This window comes from Dryobates pubescens, chromosome 19 (assembly GCF_014839835.1).
Source record: "Dryobates pubescens isolate bDryPub1 chromosome 19, bDryPub1.pri, whole genome shotgun sequence".
NCBI classification, from domain to species: domain Eukaryota; kingdom Metazoa; phylum Chordata; class Aves; order Piciformes; family Picidae; genus Dryobates; species Dryobates pubescens.
The window spans coordinates 3,743,561-3,760,143 of record NC_071630.1 but is presented as its reverse complement, the minus strand read 5'-3'; the positions used below and the strand labels follow the sequence as shown (position 1 = coordinate 3,760,143).

Genomic DNA, 16,583 nt, shown 5'->3' with positions numbered 1-16,583 from the left:
GTCTCCAAGCTATCGTAGACTGAATTGCGATTTGGAGCATGCACTAGCTGTACACTTCCCCACTTCAGGTCTGCCCAAGGCAGCTGGAATTTTAAGCTAACCACACAAAGCACGGAGGAGCAAAATAAAAGGTGCAAATCAAGACCAAAATAAAAGGAACATGCAAGTGACAAGTAGGAAAATGGCCGTAACGGCGACTGTGCGATCTCTAACTTCTACTTCTCCTCCAGAGTCACATACATGATTAAGCTAGGCAAAGGAAAGGGCAGGACAGAAAGAGCAAGCTTTGTGTAGCGACTCACAGTTTTAAAATATTAATAATCAGAGTTCTGACTCAGTGCACACTACACATGCTCATAGAAGTCACCCTTTAATGTCAAAGATGCGTTCAAAATAAGAAACAGGAGGTTTACTGTTTATCTTCAGAAGAGCCCCTGATGACTCAGGCAGCCTCCATGCCTGTATAACATTCCTTGGCTTTATGTTCCTTATGTTTTTAACTTGATGATGCATCCATAATATACCCAGAGCTTCACTGTTCTATTATAAGAGCTTGGAAATCTTTTTGTGTCCTCAAAGCAAAAATGTCAGGAGCTCACACTATCACTGCATCCTCTCAGAGTTTTAAATGGGATCTGTGAAGGAACAGAGCACAATTTAGGAGTGCTTTTCCTTGTCAGATTGGTCCATGAGGGGCAGCATGGCGGCAGGAACAGGAAGCTGTGTTAAGGTCCCTTTGTCTAAGTAAAGTTTATGACCTCTCCTTGGAATTAGCTTGGAGCAGATGTACCAAACCTGGTTGAGAAAGAAGGGTCGATAGATGTGGATTTTATTTTTTGGGGTGGAAGATGGTTTGTGGGGCTTTGGTTTCCCAATCCTGCCTCTCATGAAATCTCAGGACATCTCTCTAAGGCCTTTCTAATACTTGTCTCTTGGTTCTGGCCCAAAGGGCAGCAGCACATCAAACTCCAGGCCCCTGTATTTTAGCCAAGACTGTTACAGTTTCTGTCACAGCCCTTTTGCAAAGGCTTTTCAGTCACTTGGGAGTTTGCATCCTTGAGTTTCCAGCAGGCCTTTGCGTGACCAGAGCTAAGAAAGAACCAGCTGCCACAGGCACATCAGCTAAGGCAGCAGACAACTCTCCAGCCCTCACCTGCAGCAGCCCCTGTCTGCCTCTGGGTACAAGGCCCTGCCTACCCCAGCCCTCCTGGCCTGCCCAGGCCTGGCCCAGCTGCCCTCCCTCCATGAACCACCTGGGCCATTGGTTCAGGGTGTCCCCAGTCACCCTCTGGTCCCTGGGCCAGGGGCTCCCCACCACTGCCACTCCCTATCGCCACTTTCCACGTGTGCCACCTCAGGCGATGGCAGCCCCACAGCAGGCTTGGGGCCCACCACTTGCCATGGACTGCTCCACACTGCACTGAAGAGGGTGCAGCTCCAGAACACTTGCAGTACATTGATGACGCCATTGTGGGCTGGCACAGGACAAGGAGGCTATGAGAGAGGGAAGGATCCAGATCCTGCTGGGGGCAGGTTCACTATAAAGCGGAGTAAGGCCAAGGGGCCTGCACTTGTGCACTGGACAAGAGAAGTTCTGTGGGTGGTTAACAGTTGATCACACTCAAAAAGCAGTTCCTGTTAAAGTAACTCTACAAGATGACAATTGCCTTTAGAATGTACTGCAAGAGTGGTGTAAATCCTTCTCATGGTAACTACACCAGACAGACTATAGTAGTGATTCTTTAGTACACTGGCCTGAGTAGCTTGTCTCCAAAAGGCAGTTTATTGGTTTAGATCTGCTACAGCAAATGCTGCATCCAGTTTGGAGATAGGGAAACTCCCAGTACAGGCAGATACTGCAAAACAGCAATGAGAAATTCTGCATTAGACTTGTTAAGAACACTTACACCCAATACAAATCTTGCACTGCCTTCATTTTTAACTTCCTAATTTAATTCAGACTGAAAGCATTTTAGGGGTCCTGGACACTGACTTGTCCTACAAAAATTATTTGCAATCCTTACATTTATTAAAATATCTTGTTTCAAGTTAATTAAAACAGAGTACTTCAGCTTAAGCTGCCCAGAAAAGGGACTTTTCAACATTCCATCATCCACACAGTTTGAAGATGTGAAGCATCATGAACATGTGCACATTTACTTTAGAAAAAATTCAATATGAATACAGTATCTACAGTGCTTCAAACTATACATGATCGATCTACCATCACGGAGGAGATCAGAAGTCTGAGATCAGGCTAACAGCACCAAAGAAAGCAAGCTACCTCTTCAATACTGAAGCTGTTTTAACCTAAAAGGGAGAAAGAAAAGAAAAGGGTCAGATTGAACAGTAATGTGCAACATTAAGAACATTTAATTACTTGGGCTGTTTCTAAAAACTGGGTGTGAGAGGCCTGAGCTAAGCAAGATACAAACATCCTCTCAGGGACATAAAGAGACAGACCTCCACAGCTGCTTGCACAAACAAGTCTTTTCTGCTACATGCAGAAAAGCTTCTCCTAGCTCTTTAGAAGTCTAAGGAGGAATAGCTTGATTTTTTAACACCACCACGCTGATCCATGAAGGAAACTCGGTTCCAAAGGAGTGAAAAGCAGAGCCTTTCCTGCCAGCCCCTCCAGTGGTACATCTGCGTTCCACTGGACACCTAGACCCCAAGCAGTCTGCCACTAGGCCAGCTGGATGTGGTGCTTCAACAATACCTTCAGATCTCTCCTTCAGCTGAACAGGAGCCAGGGCAGTGCCTGTTCCCGATGGGGTGCACTTAATCTGAACTACATTTGTTCCTTTTGTTTGTACTTTCAAGTGTGTGAGCAAAATGGAATGGAGGACAGGTTTTTTTCCTGCTGGCACTATGTTCAAGTCAAGGTTTACAAGAGTGTACCAGCACAGTCTCAATGCAGCAGATACGAGCACAACTCCAGCATTGCTCTGCTTGCTTCACTGCCCCCTGCTCAAGCACAGAATTACCTTAAGCATCAATGCCACAGAGTACATCTATGTGGATAAATCTTTTGCTAATTGTGAACAAACTAAAGCAGACTCAAACCTTCCTGGTACAGACAACATTGCTTCCAGTGGTTCCAAGTAACAAAAAGTAGACAAAGCATCAGAAAAAATCAGTCATCACCTGCACGTGGTCAACTTTTAATTGCTATCCAAAAAAACCTTCCAAAAATATCAGTCTCCATTAACTAGCAGGGCTCTGTACTGGGTGGCCTCTAAACACCTGAATTTTGTAATCATTCCTCACATTAACTGAAACTGAGCAGTATTTTATATTCCTAAGAGACTGCCTGATCATATTTGCTGCAAACAGGCTCCCTGGAGCGACAGCTCCTGAGCTGAGGGCTTGGTTAGTCATGGAAAAGCTTCCGAGTGCTTCAACTTCTGTTTACCTTCTTAGAAGCTCTTTGGGGGACAGGCCTGGGGTGTCTATGTCACTGGGGCTGTCACTGCTATCTGTAGAGTCTGAGCTGCTATCTTTTTCTGATTTTTTGTTCTTGTGTTTTCCCTTGTTTTTCTGTTTCTTATGTTTCTTTTTCTGTTAAAATAAAAAGATAAATAGTTTTTTATTTCAGTGGGAAAGATTTAGTTTTCTCTGGCAGGCAACAACAGCAAAAAGTTGATTTCAGTGTAGGCTCCACGCTTAGCTGAAAGAGAACATTTAACAATGACTCTTTTCCACTGCTCATTCTGAAATAAAATACACATCAAAATCACCCACTTCATCCTAAGCACTGAACCCACTCCAAACCAGACATTTCATTACTGTTATTTGTATACAAGCCATGAATTACCTGCAGCTCCCAGAACATGCCTGACATCTTCAGCACACAACATTAAACTACTCACAATATTGTACCTGTAGTCACACTGCAAATAGGCAAAAAGCAGCACCCTACTTCTGAAATTCAGGCTTAAGACACCTGAGAAGCTCAACTGATGGAAGTTCTAGTCCCAGTCTGTTTTCTACAACCTAGCAAAAATAATAGAAAATGTGGACTGGCAGATCACAAAAATCAATAAACTGTTCATATAAATTACCTTTACCTTTTTGTGTTTGTGTTCTCTCTTAGTCCTGTGTTTCTCTCTGTTCTTCCTATGTTTTTCTTTCTTACTAGGCCCAGGAAAACTTTCTGGCACCACTGGTTCCTGTTGCCAAAGGCCTAAAGCATACAGCAGAGACAAAACAAAAGAACAACCGAAAACATGACAAAAAGGGTAACTGTTGTTGACTTCTGCAGTGCTTTTCCTCTAAAAGAAGAGTTTCTAAAAGACAAAACCAAACCCCTAAGCTTGCAAATGGGAATGAAATGTCTAAGACTGCTAACTGCAACCCTCTAACTGTAATGAAATGCCTTTGCCATCTCTTACTAAAGGAACTGGCAAAGCTGGCCCTACATTTATACTACAGTTTTTTATCCTTGCCTGAACAGAGCTACACCAAAATTGGTACACAGGCAAAGAGGCTCCTTCTGGAGGCTCACAGCATGGTAACAAAGCTTTTGCTGATAACAGTTTGACATAACACAGGCATTTAAGAGGTAAAGTGCCTTCTCCCAGAGTTTTTTTTAAGAGAGAAATGTCTGTACAACTTCAATGTGTGGAATGTACACACCAGAACTCTATAGAACCTACCAGAAGAAAAAGCTGGAGGCAACTTTGGTCCAAATTCCTCTGCTGCATCTAGTTCAGGCTTTGAAGTAGGCAACAAAGAAATGCCAGGATCAGTTGCAGCAGCCACATTCTCTGTGAAACAAACAAACCAAACCAATTCCTTATCTGAAAGGAAAATAAGGGAACATTTTCCCTGAGAGGCACTGAAGAACATTAAAGGAGACTTTCTACAATAGTCTAAGAAAGCCAAAGGCTCAGCACCCTGTTGCTGTGGGCTGCCCTGGCCGCCCAGGTACATGTTACAGGCCAGCACACTGGGCTGCTGCTTTTCTCCTTTTTGTTCAGAACTGACCTTTCACACCATACAGTTACTGCTTGCCTTAGTACCAGTATGTGTCTGCTTTCCTTTACAACACAGCACTGCTTTTCCATTACTTGCAGAGTATAAGACCCCATCAGATGGATGAAGTTAATGAATGCTAAAAGTCAGATGCTAACAGAACCAGCTGTGCCAGTAAGGGCACTGTGCAGATTGTACATTTGGTTTGTTTAATGACATCCTGAAAAGAGGGCAACTTTTTACAGCTTGATTATTAAATTTTATTACAGACTAAAAGATACATCTTCTCCCTCCCCTGCAGGAGCATTCTGTTGACTTTTATAACTGGGACACAAGTAACTGCAATGTTTTGATATCTCAGTAAAATCACATCACCATGACACTTCCCTGGCATGTCAGCACCTGCAGAGTGGATTTCATTATCCAAGAAATGCAAGTTAGTTATTTCTGAATTTCTCAAATAATCCACCACAAGACTCATGATTTATCAGTCCATCTTACAATTTATCATACATTAAAAATAGTTTCCCTGTATTTCTCAGTGAAATAACCTCTAATGTTAGATGACTTGTTTTCCCTCACTGCTCAACAAGAATGCTCCTGTTCGCTTCTGAAGTCCAGGAAAGACCCTAGGCAGTATCAGTAACACCGCTCCATGCAATGCCCTCTTCAGTGCTGTGCTCCTGACATTTTATGACAAGGCCAGCTCCACCAGTGACAGATGATCTGCACAAAAGCACTCCTGGAGTATTTGATTCATCAGCTTTTACAAGGTATTTAAAACAATGAACACTCATTAAGTACTACCTTGTGCATTAGATGAAGAACTCTCTGGTGGAGCAGCTGGCTTGGTGGGTTCTGAATCTGTTACTGAAGTAGTTGGTTGCTGCTCTTCATCACTCTCCTCTTCAGAGGAAGATGATTTTTCATCTGAGGAACTCACAAAGATGGCCTTAAATAAGTCCATGGACGGTCTGCTTTCTTCTTCCTGACTCTTCTCTTCATTAGCTACCTGCACCATCACAATAAACTGCATTTGAACACTATGGAAGCTACCAGCCTCTGATCAGCAATAGCTTCAAGCACCCTGACATGTATTTACAAAACATTCCAGTATCACAAGAACTGTGAAACAGACAACGTTAGCTACTGCTAGTCCAGAACAGTCAAACTCTGCAACACTGCCCAGCTAAGTCAATAGCCTGGACAGGGTGGTGCAATATGTGAAAATAAATCCCTAGGTATTTTGAATTCTAATTCATTCATTCAAATGCCAATTATACACTACTAAACTTAAGTAGAAAGTGGGGGGGGAATCATCTTTCACCCTTTTCCATTCAGAGCAGAAAAAAATACATTGTGTTTCTAGAGCAAGGTGAGCGCAAGGAACTGATTTCAACTGTCAGACTGATGCGCTCGCTACATTTTTTCTCCTCTGAAGTTGTTTCTTCCAGCACAGTCACACTTGTTGTCCTTATACTGCTGTCAATGTTTTCACACCTCAGAGTTATAACCTCAAAGCATAACCTCATGTCTTGGTTTGTTCCTCTGCAGACTGCTCTGCATTCAGTTTACCTACTTCAGGTTAGTGCGAGAGTTTACAGCTGTTCCCTTCCAGGTCAAGTACCACTGTAAATTCACCTCAGCAGGAAGAGTTTCACTCGGCCCAGTTCCACCTTCTTCTCTTGCTGGCACTGGTGGCTGCTGCTGAGCATCAGCTTTTGATCTAGCAAGACTAATGAATTCGCTTATGGAGTCTTTTTTTTCCTTCTCTTTATCTGACATATCCCATCTTGAAGGTTTCTTTGGTCCTAAAAACATCCCAAACATTCAAATGAGTTGCATGCCAAATTATGCTGCATTTCATGGCCTCTTTGACTTTAAATTACTCTGCCTCTCCAATACAGTTTGATGCTTTAAAAATCTTTCTAATGAATACCTGAGCTATAAAGGTCTTCTAGGTAGAAATTAGCATAGTATCACTGACTTCTGTTTCTGTGCCACTGAATTATTATTTTTTCTTTGTGATTGTTTGGTTTTTTAAACTAAAACAAGCAACCCGATGGGGAAGTTCTCCATGACAAAGATGGGCTTTTTTAAACACAAGTATCTCACTTAAAGCCAAGTGAACAAAGGAACAACAAACTTACTGTTGAGACTGTTGCTCTGTTGGATGTTTTCATTTGTTGCTGGAGGTACAGGTGTGGTGGGCTCAGGCAGAGTTAAGAAATTAAACACAGAATACTTGTCCCGTTTCACTTTTGGTAACCCAGCAATGGAAGAACTAGAGGGAAATTAAAAAGTGTTTGTTGATTGTTGTTTACAGCACAGAAAAGGCCTCAAATTACCTACAACAAGCTGAAACACCCACGTTAGTCCTTAAAATGGGTGCTGTATTGCCAGAGGTCACCACGTTTGATAGGTCACATACAACTATCAGGCAGTTCTGTATTGTGTCTGTTACAAGACAGAACGAGAACATCAAGCCAGACTTTGCACAAGCAAATGAACAAGCCACAGTTTTCAAAAAGTATCAATCATCTTACTTGGGATATGGATCAGGAACATTAAATCTTCTGCACAACAACTTTTCAGGGTGCCATTCGAAAGTGTCTCTTGTGAGTTTGCCAAACATCTTCATCTTCACAGCAGTTTCCTTATCATCGATATCATTCTGAAAAACATAGAACATTTACAGCTGCTAAGTAAGTAAAAACTTACTTGACTATTATCATTTGCTGCCAGACTTAAGAGCAGGACAGAAACATAAATATTTAAGAGCAGTTTAACAAATCACTGCTTTGTATTGAGTGAGTGTCTTCAAAAGGTTGCTAAACAGAAGGGCCACAAAACGCTGACATCCTGTGCTCAAGAGTTTAAAAGGAAATGACTTGTGAAGGTCAGGGTTAAGGCAGCAGCTGCAGCTCCCATGTACAAGAGGTCTGCAAGCAGCACACACCTCTTCATCCCGAGGAACTTCAACTTGGTCAACATCATCTTCATATTTGGCTCGAGTAAACCTGGATGACAGTGTTGAATTTGAGGATTTGTAAAGCATTGCTGCACGGAAGAACTCCTCTTGTTCTCTTCCTCGCTCCCATTCTGTCATGCTCGGGTCTAAGTAATGGTCCAACTTCTCTACTGTAAGGTAAGGAGAGAAATGCTTAGCAGAGACTACAGCCTACCTAGGCCTGATGGCTTCCCAGCAGCAGGTAACAGAGGACACTTGCTGGGGTGTTTGCTTGAGCACTCGCGTTAAGCAGAGGCAGATTCGAGGCATCAAGAGCAGCAGCATTTCCCAAGTGCAAGACAGAGATTTAAAACAATTTTATTTGTAATGCCTACTCCTTAGTCATTGCCCTCTAGGGAATGTTCAAAATGCTTCATATATTAAACAAAAAGCCAAAGACAGTAAAAAATAAAATAGAGAAACATCTTTTTCAGAGAAAAACTAGCTGTCAGAATTGATCTCTTCAGTTACCTTTTTCTCCTTGTTTAAGACTTTTCACAAAGCTTTCATATCTTCTTTGTTTTTCTGGATCTCTGGCAAATGGTTTGAAGTCACTAGAACCAGCATTTGCTAGCTGTCCTCCCAACAACATTTGCCACTTGTGAGCAGCATCCTCCGCGGATGCTGGCTGGAACCTGCTGGTTTGGGCCTGCTGAGGCAACGCTTTTGCTTTTGTCTGTTGTTCAGATGCTTGCTTCACTTCTTTGAGTCTTTCTCTGTCTTTCTCAGACAGATATTCCAAAACAGAAGGAGCTGGACCTAAAGCCAAAACCAAACCAGTAAGAGATGAATAGAAAAATTATTACAACTCCTTGAGTGGAGGCAGAAAGCCCTATACACATGCACTCAGAGAAAATGCTCTTGAGCATCAAGAGAGAGTGTAATGGCACAGACAACAGGTAAGAAACTGGACTTTCTTGCATCTTTTATGCCATTCACCACACACATATTACCTTGTAAACTTTAGTCAGCTTTTTCTGTTGTAGATAGAAATGGGAACAACATTTAGAAATTACCTTTTTAATGAACCTAGTATGTTCCAAATTCATAAGACCACAAAAAAAGAAAAAAACCCAACTCCTAATGAAACGTAATCCCACACATTTCACCCTTACAAGAATGAAGTAAATGAAAGGACAGACACACCAACAATCCCTCTGCTGAAACTGAACACTGACCAGGTATTCTGGCTAGTCCAAGTAGATGTAGTATTTTCAGATTAGAAAAGAGTGTTCATGGCTAGACTGAATTTTTACTGTTCTATAAACAAGCAGGAGACCAAGCAATACCTTTGAGACCAGTCTCTCCCAGTCGTTCTCTCCTCTGGGAGGCATTCAAAGTATGCCTGCTTTGTTGTGTCACATCACTCTCCAGCTTTCCAGTTGACTCCTCTAGTGCCTTCTGTAAGTGGTGGCTTTGACTTCCAGCTGCTATCACAGGGCGAAAGTAATGGACTGGTCTGTAACTCCGTGGCAGGTCAGGTGGTGGGTAAGTCTTGGCAGGGGGGTGACAAGACAAGAAACCACTGAGAGACACAACTTTGTGTTTAATGCTCACAAATGTGCTTCAGGAAAAGCCACCTCAATGTAACTTGTGTCTTAGCAGCAGGAAACAGGTATTATAAGCTGCTGATTCTTTCAGACCCTGTCAGTAAGTGGCACTGCAACACAAATTTAGGGAATAAACCCTTACACCATCACCGCAATGGCCCCAGCTGACTGTGTGGAGGCCAGACCTCTACAGGCCCCTTCCAGCCCAAAGCATCCCAGGATTCGATGACAGGATGCCATGATCACCAAAACCAAGCAAAGATGTACATCATGCCCCAGCAAGGTTACCAAGAGTCTGAAAATGCACAGCTTTCAGCTGAAAAAATGTTGTTGGTGTTGCTTAATAATTAAGGGGGCGGGGGGTTAAACAGAGGTCACATGATTTAACCAATTCATTATACTAGTGAGTACTTCTGTGCTTACTGTATTTTAATGGCTTTCAAAGTCCTTTTCCTCCACTCCAGTCATTCAAGCTGTGACTTCAAAGGTTACCCATGTGTCTCCCATACACTGCAATTTTATGCACCACACAAATACCCATTCCTTGTTCCTCACTGGAAGGAGGCCCATGTCCTACAAGTCTGTTTGCCTTTCTCATTTATGCAAGTATATATGATGCAAGCCTGGCAAGAGGGCTCACAATTTGTCACCAAAACAGGCCTGATTTGTACAGAAAACAGAATACTACATCTAAAAGGTCTGGAGGAAAAAGCTGCCTATTTTTTCATTTCCCGTTTAAATAAAAGTAGTTCTTTATATAAAATAACACCAGAGAGTATGGAAGGCATTTGCTCAAAGCCAGTACCTAAGCAAATTTTAAATTCATCCAGTAGTGTGACACATTTCAGCTTTCCATTCAAGAGCCTCCAAGGCTGCAATTTTTCTCATTTGGCAATGTTTATTGCTAACCAGAACTTTTCTTTCCAAGAACATAAGACCCACTGAGCAGCAGTCAAGTCAACACAGCTCAGACGTCAACTTGCTGATGTCATTCTTAACACAAAACTATCAGTTCTCTACATACCTTGCTTGGAGTTGATGATTCTGATGCCAAGGAAAAGCCATCCAAGATCTTGCCTATGTATTTAACTTCTCTTTCAGACCCTACAAAAATCACCATGAAGGCGGTCAACATTTTGAACATGTGTCTGGCAAACTGCATCGCTTCTCAGCGTTTTCCTTTTTGCAATGCATTTTATGGAGCACAACTGTATTTCTTTGTCTTTACTGCCCCTCATTTAGTTATAGGTTCTGGATTATGCAGCTACAAACCCTCTTAGCAGAGACTGCTGTAGGATGAACAAGGCTACGAGTGAAGCAGCAGTTCCCCTGCCACGCATAGCGAACACCACAAGAGCTGTTAATTGTGTACAGCTAACATCAACAGGTGCTCTAGAAATCACTGCACTACTTCATGTACTTCAAAGCTGCACTAAAAAGAGTGGTATCAAGGCAAAAGTTGCTAATGATATTGGGGAGTATGTAAGGATATTGAACAGCTTTATAAATGACGCCTGTCTCTGCAAGGCCTGGATCATATCTGGCAGGCATTGTTCACCATCATCTGCTCCCTTCAGAGTAGCTGAAGGCTTTACCTCAAAGCAGCACTTATTGCCCTTTAAAAAAAGAAGTAACTTAGGGTTTAATCTACATTGTGAGGAGTGGAGGGCTTTGGAAGTCCTTTCCAGATTTGGGCACATCGATATAGAAGGAAGATTAGATGAGATTTTGGGTATCTGGGCTAGAAGACACCAGCCCTCTGAAAATCAAATATTTGGGTAAGAGAGGCTACACCTGGGTTATTTTTTTCCCCAAACACAAATTACAGAAGCTCTTGACAGAACTCCCATTCTTACTTTTCTTGGACTTGTACTGCTTAGGTGCTGTCCAGCCATACAAGCCATCTCCAGGTTCCTCATCTTTTAGAACTGTGTCGTATCTTGACAGTGTTTCAGTTGCATAAATATCATCATCTTCCTCCTCTAAAGCTCCTACACCAAAAGCCTGAAATATATTTAAAATAAAAATAATGAGAAGTCAAAAGTGTAGCAACCTCTCATGTGTGAATTGTAACCCACAGATTAGAACACATCCATGAGAACATCTATGCATTTATAAGGAGTCCCCCACTGTATGATATAGAGTGGAGGAAAATGTATCCCTAGAAGTGCCACCAACTAGTGAAAAAATCCAGCAAACAAAGCTCACTGAACACAAAAGCAAAGGTATTTCACTGCCATGGCAGGGAGGAACAGCCAGTTTGGTCTGTACAGGATGAGGACAGAGCCTAACCCCACAACATCTGCAGTCTGACTAGAGCAGGCTAATCTCTCTAAAGGAAGACATTGTCAGTTGGCAATGAAAATAAACAGGGATAAATCCCAGGAAAATAAACTGACAGTGTTTCTCCTTATGAACTACAAACACCATGGAAGGAAGCAAAACCTCTGCAGCTGACAAATTCAACAATTCCAGGATGCAAAGACACTGATTATCAGCTCTCATCAAAGGAACACCAGCATTTTCTCCACCCAACACTTAACAGTTATCTTTATCGGGATCTATGAGGGAAGGCATTTAGGAGGTGCAAGAATTTGCCCACATCTTCATAAAGTAAAACCACAAAACATTCCTCTTCCCTCAAATCATACTTCATATTTCCTGTAATAACCCCACAATGACTAGGTGCCTTCCACAGAAGTAAAAAATGATTGAGATTTCACTGTGCTGACAATGAAGTGAATTGAAAACTGTCCTTACCTGACCCGTTATGCCCAGCTTCCTTCCCTTACTGTGTCTCAGATCACCAAGCAAATTGCTCGTGTCTTCAGAACTACCAGCAAAGAGATTGAGGTGTTCTCTTCCAGATGCACCAAACAAAGCTTGTGAGGGGTCCAAACCCTTATAGCCAAGCCCATGGACGTTCTCCTTTGGAGTCAGATCTACAGGCATTACATCTTTTGGTGCGAATGTCACATTCTCTGGCTGGTACTCATCTTCTTCACCCTTGTACAAAAGAAAAGACAGCAGTAAATATGACCCAAAGTTTTGTCTGTTGAGCTTTCACAACAGTGAGTCACCACGAGCCCAGGCAAGTTTACATTGCTTAAATTATAGATGAAAATAGGTAAGCACTGCACATATAGTCACATTAACATCTTTTTTCACAGTAAGCATAATGTGTGAATACTTGTAACTAAACACAAAGATGAAAGTTAAAATCCTGTTCAAAGACATCTGATAAGGTTGCTAAAGGTATTAGCACACATTCTGACCCAAGTCAATGACCAGCTTTTGCCTGTTCCATACCTCAGAACCCTCAGAGAGTCCAGGTGGCAAGGCACAGCCATACACTTTCACTGTAGGATCTGTAGAGTAACAACAGCATCAGATTAAGCAACAGCTCTTTGTTCAGTTTCTCCAGGATTACAAGAAATAGGCCAAATAAAAGGAGGCTCTTAAAGGAACTTTCTGCTCAGTTTACCAATGACAGCTTTCTGCTCCCAAGCTCAGCAGCTTCGCTGCCCTTACCAGGTTTCTGCCTGCGTGGCTTTCTTTTGATGCGCGGTCCAATTCCCTGTCCCTCCTTCCAGCCCATCTTTCGTAACAGCTCAACACCAACTGTTATTCTAAGAACAAAAGGAAAAACATTACCTCAAATTACATCTTTAATGGTGAGAAACAATATACACATACACCCTTCCAAATTCCACTGTTATACTCCAAAATCTGATCTGAATGGATCAACATTTGCATATGTTCCACATCCCAGTCTATGAATGTCTGAACACAGGAAACAAAGATCCAGGTGAGTTTAACACTGCAGATCCTCTAGTCTCTTTCAAGGACTACAAATGTTACCTGTCTAACCAATACAGCACTTGTAAGTGAAGGCAATTGTTTGGTTACCTCTTGTTTAAATGTACCTACTTTGATGGTCCTATTAAATCATCAAATGCTGTGGTTCCTGGGATGCTGGCGACTGCTCCTGCAACCTGCCTCGCTTTCTCCTTTATTCTGTCTTTAGCTTTGGATGCAAAATCCTCTGTGGTTGTAATATCTTTTGGTGCTATCCCAAACTCACTAAGATCCTGGAAAATGGACAAAAAGGAACAATTCAGATTAAAAACATGTTCCCCTCAAATGTTACTCACTGTGATGGCAAAGGAAAGAAATTGGTACGGGACCCCCACATTGCCTAAATCTGTTGAGCCATTTATGCAGTTGAAGGGTTCATATTTTAAATAGCTTCCAGAAAGTATTTGTATTTTTCTGACAGAAGCAGCGAAAGGGTTGACTTCTGGAGGTTTGCTTTAAACATTGGGACTACAGATGCTTCTTAAGTGAATCTGTGGAACATCCTATAGGACCTAGCAGTGTAACACTGTACAGAAGAACTAATTTTAAAGATACTGACTTCTGTATTCACTGTTTAAGTTCCTTAGAAGATTTAATTGCCTGAAAACTCCGCAAGTACTTCCAAAAGATTTGTATTCCTTTCTAAATTTACCTCTTCATCCATGAAGTCTTCTGGTCCAAGAATGGTTCTGTCTGCTCTCTTCTGCCGTGATGACACAAAAGCTGAAGGAGTCCATCCTTTAAAGAAAGTATGTAAGTAAGGTACTGTAAACCCCAACATACTCATTTCTGAAACTAAACTACATTCAAATGTTTTTACCTTACATCTCAAGGGTACATCAAGTGAACCTCTATAAAACTGCAGACCCAAACACTCAAGGGGAACAACTTCAACAACACCATTTCAACTATTTACAGTGTAATGAATAGGAGGGGAAAAACACTTACTGGCAGCTGTTTTCACTACCTTTAGATTATGGTAATCAATTAGACAGAAAAATATCTAACCTTCCTTTGTGCCAACAGTGTTAAAGTAACCAGCAGAGAAGCCACCAGTGAACGCTCCATGGAAACGCTGGTATCGTCCCTTTGCGTCCCGAACAGTCTGCTCCTGAAGAGGAACTGGCTTTCTAATGCGTTCACCTGCAGATGGAGAAACCAGGTCACAATGCTGCTTACAGAACAGACTCTCCCCTTGCTCCAGACACCATTTCTTCCTTGCAGTTAATAACTGGATCAACATGGCACCCACCGGGAAGCGGAAAGCATCAGCAGTTTACATTTATTCCCACCCAACTTAAAGTACGCACATACACTATTGAAGCACACTGCTGAAATAAAAGCATTAAGCGTTCAAATAGAAATCCTGAACCCTAACTAGTTCCAAGAACATTTTCTTGCCTGTGAAAGCACACCTTTAGTTGCTAAGTATGCAAAATATCTGACTGGGCTTAAGAAACTTTCTTGAAAAATTACACCACATCGTACGTGTCCAAACCCGAAACAAACCACAAAAACCATCGTCTTTGACATCAGCATTTGCATCTGTTTAACAGTATTTTTAGGAATTAAGTGGCAGAGACTCAGGAGTCACAATTGTTCAGAAATCCTTGGCGGTGTGGAGTCTGTCTCACGAATATGAAGCGTGGAGCTCTCACACTGCTATAGCTGCAGTCGCTTCCGCTGCTATATTTTAACTTGCCACTTGTTTGTGGTTTTGTTTCTTTGTTTGTTTGTTTGTTTAAAGGCTCGGGGTTTGAACACAAAGACAGGCGCCCAGCTCCACGGAGAGGAGCGCGGGCAGACAGGAGCGCTGCCGTACCCCAGGCCCACGAAGCAGGCTGGAACGCCGGCGGCGGGCAGCCTTGCCTTCCGTCCCCAGATCGTTTTACTCCGTGGTCACTCTCGCAGGCCGGCGCGGCTGGCTGCCAAGGCAACCCCTACGCTCCACGGTGCCAAGAAAAGGCGAAAGCAGGTCTGCACTAGGCTCACCCGCCACAGTTTTCCTGCAGTGAAGGCCCTCGGGAGGCAGACATCAACCCCAGACCGCACCGAACGGGTCCTGCGTGACATTCCGGTCCCAACGCCTCACATCGGGCTCCCTCCCGGTCCGTGCTGCTCCCCACTGCCCGCCGCAAGCGCCTGACGGAGGTACCGAGGAAGTGCAGGTGCGCTCTCCGGGAGTCCCTTACCTTCCTGCAGGGGCTGCAGCGCGGTCCCGTAGCTCACCAGATCTTCCTCCTCACCGTCACTGGACTCCGCCGCCGCCATCTTGCCGCGACGGTGGCTCACGCGGGACAAAGCTGCCTGAGGTAGGGAGGCGGAGCGGACCGCCCCCTGGCGGCCTGGCCCGGCCTGGCGCGGAGGCCGCGACCCGCGAGGAGCGGCGCGGCTGCCCCAGCGGGGAGACCTCCGGCGGTACCGGCCTCGGTTCCAGAGGGCACAATCCCAATCGTGTTCGTTGACTCGAGCCAACCGTTTCGGCCTGGGGAGCTCTGTGAGGGCACGTGGAAAATAGCGTCGTGTGCTGCTCCAGACAGGGGGCTGGAAATCTTGCTCGGTGTTTTGAGCAATGAAAGCCGACGGAGCACGGCGCACCCCTGATAATCGATGGCCACCGGACCACCCAAGCTCGGGACAGCAGTGTGCCACATCAGACGCCCCCGCAAAACACCACAGGACTGAAGAGAAGGGCAGCAAAAATACAGTGCTTGAAGGTGCAAAGCAGAATGCTGAGCCAGTCCGAGCAAGGGAGGTGTGGGTTTTAACTCGGTCACTGGCTTCAGCCTGCCCGTGGCACAACCGGGTGACCTGCGCTGCTCTACTCTATTCGAACTGAACATGCAGAAGAACGGGTGCAGAAGTTCATGTATTCGAACCTTTGGTGAAGGACTGCATCCCTCTCTACGCCGCTGGGTATCTCCTTAGGGAGTCTTGTCATGAGCAAAACCTCACCGAGTGTATTTTAGACACAGATCGCACAAGCACCCGGGAATGCGCACTGCTAAGAGCCGTGTGTGCAACATCTGGGTTTCAGTGTTGTCACTTTCCACAGGAATAGCCAGAAGAAACTCGTATGCTGATTTTGCTTCATCCAGTTCTCCCGTGCTTGCATTTTGCCTTAGTGCTGGGATTCTCTACAAGCGCAGTACAAACGTGCCCCAAATCACTGCAAACCCAAACAAAAC

General features: G+C 43.7%; 1 protein-coding gene across 1 annotated transcript; it reads right to left on the bottom strand.

Annotated features, from left to right (window-relative positions):
- Nucleotides 1-2,067: 2,067 nt before the first annotated feature.
- On the bottom strand, nt 2,068-15,671 carry GPATCH1 (G-patch domain containing 1). Its single transcript, XM_054170111.1, has 20 exons — nt 15,588-15,671; nt 14,404-14,538; nt 14,048-14,133; nt 13,468-13,628; nt 13,069-13,166; nt 12,847-12,905; nt 12,298-12,543; nt 11,394-11,541; nt 10,562-10,641; nt 9,277-9,481; nt 8,459-8,746; nt 7,937-8,118; nt 7,524-7,651; nt 7,128-7,261; nt 6,619-6,788; nt 5,785-5,989; nt 4,659-4,769; nt 4,071-4,186; nt 3,416-3,561; nt 2,068-2,310 (listed from the first exon to the last, which is right to left on the bottom strand). Exons 1-20 carry the CDS (start codon nt 15,664-15,666, stop codon nt 2,289-2,291), a joined length of 2,799 nt encoding a protein of 932 aa, XP_054026086.1. The 5' UTR covers nt 15,667-15,671; the 3' UTR covers nt 2,068-2,288.
- Between the last annotated feature and the right edge of the window lie 912 nt (nt 15,672-16,583).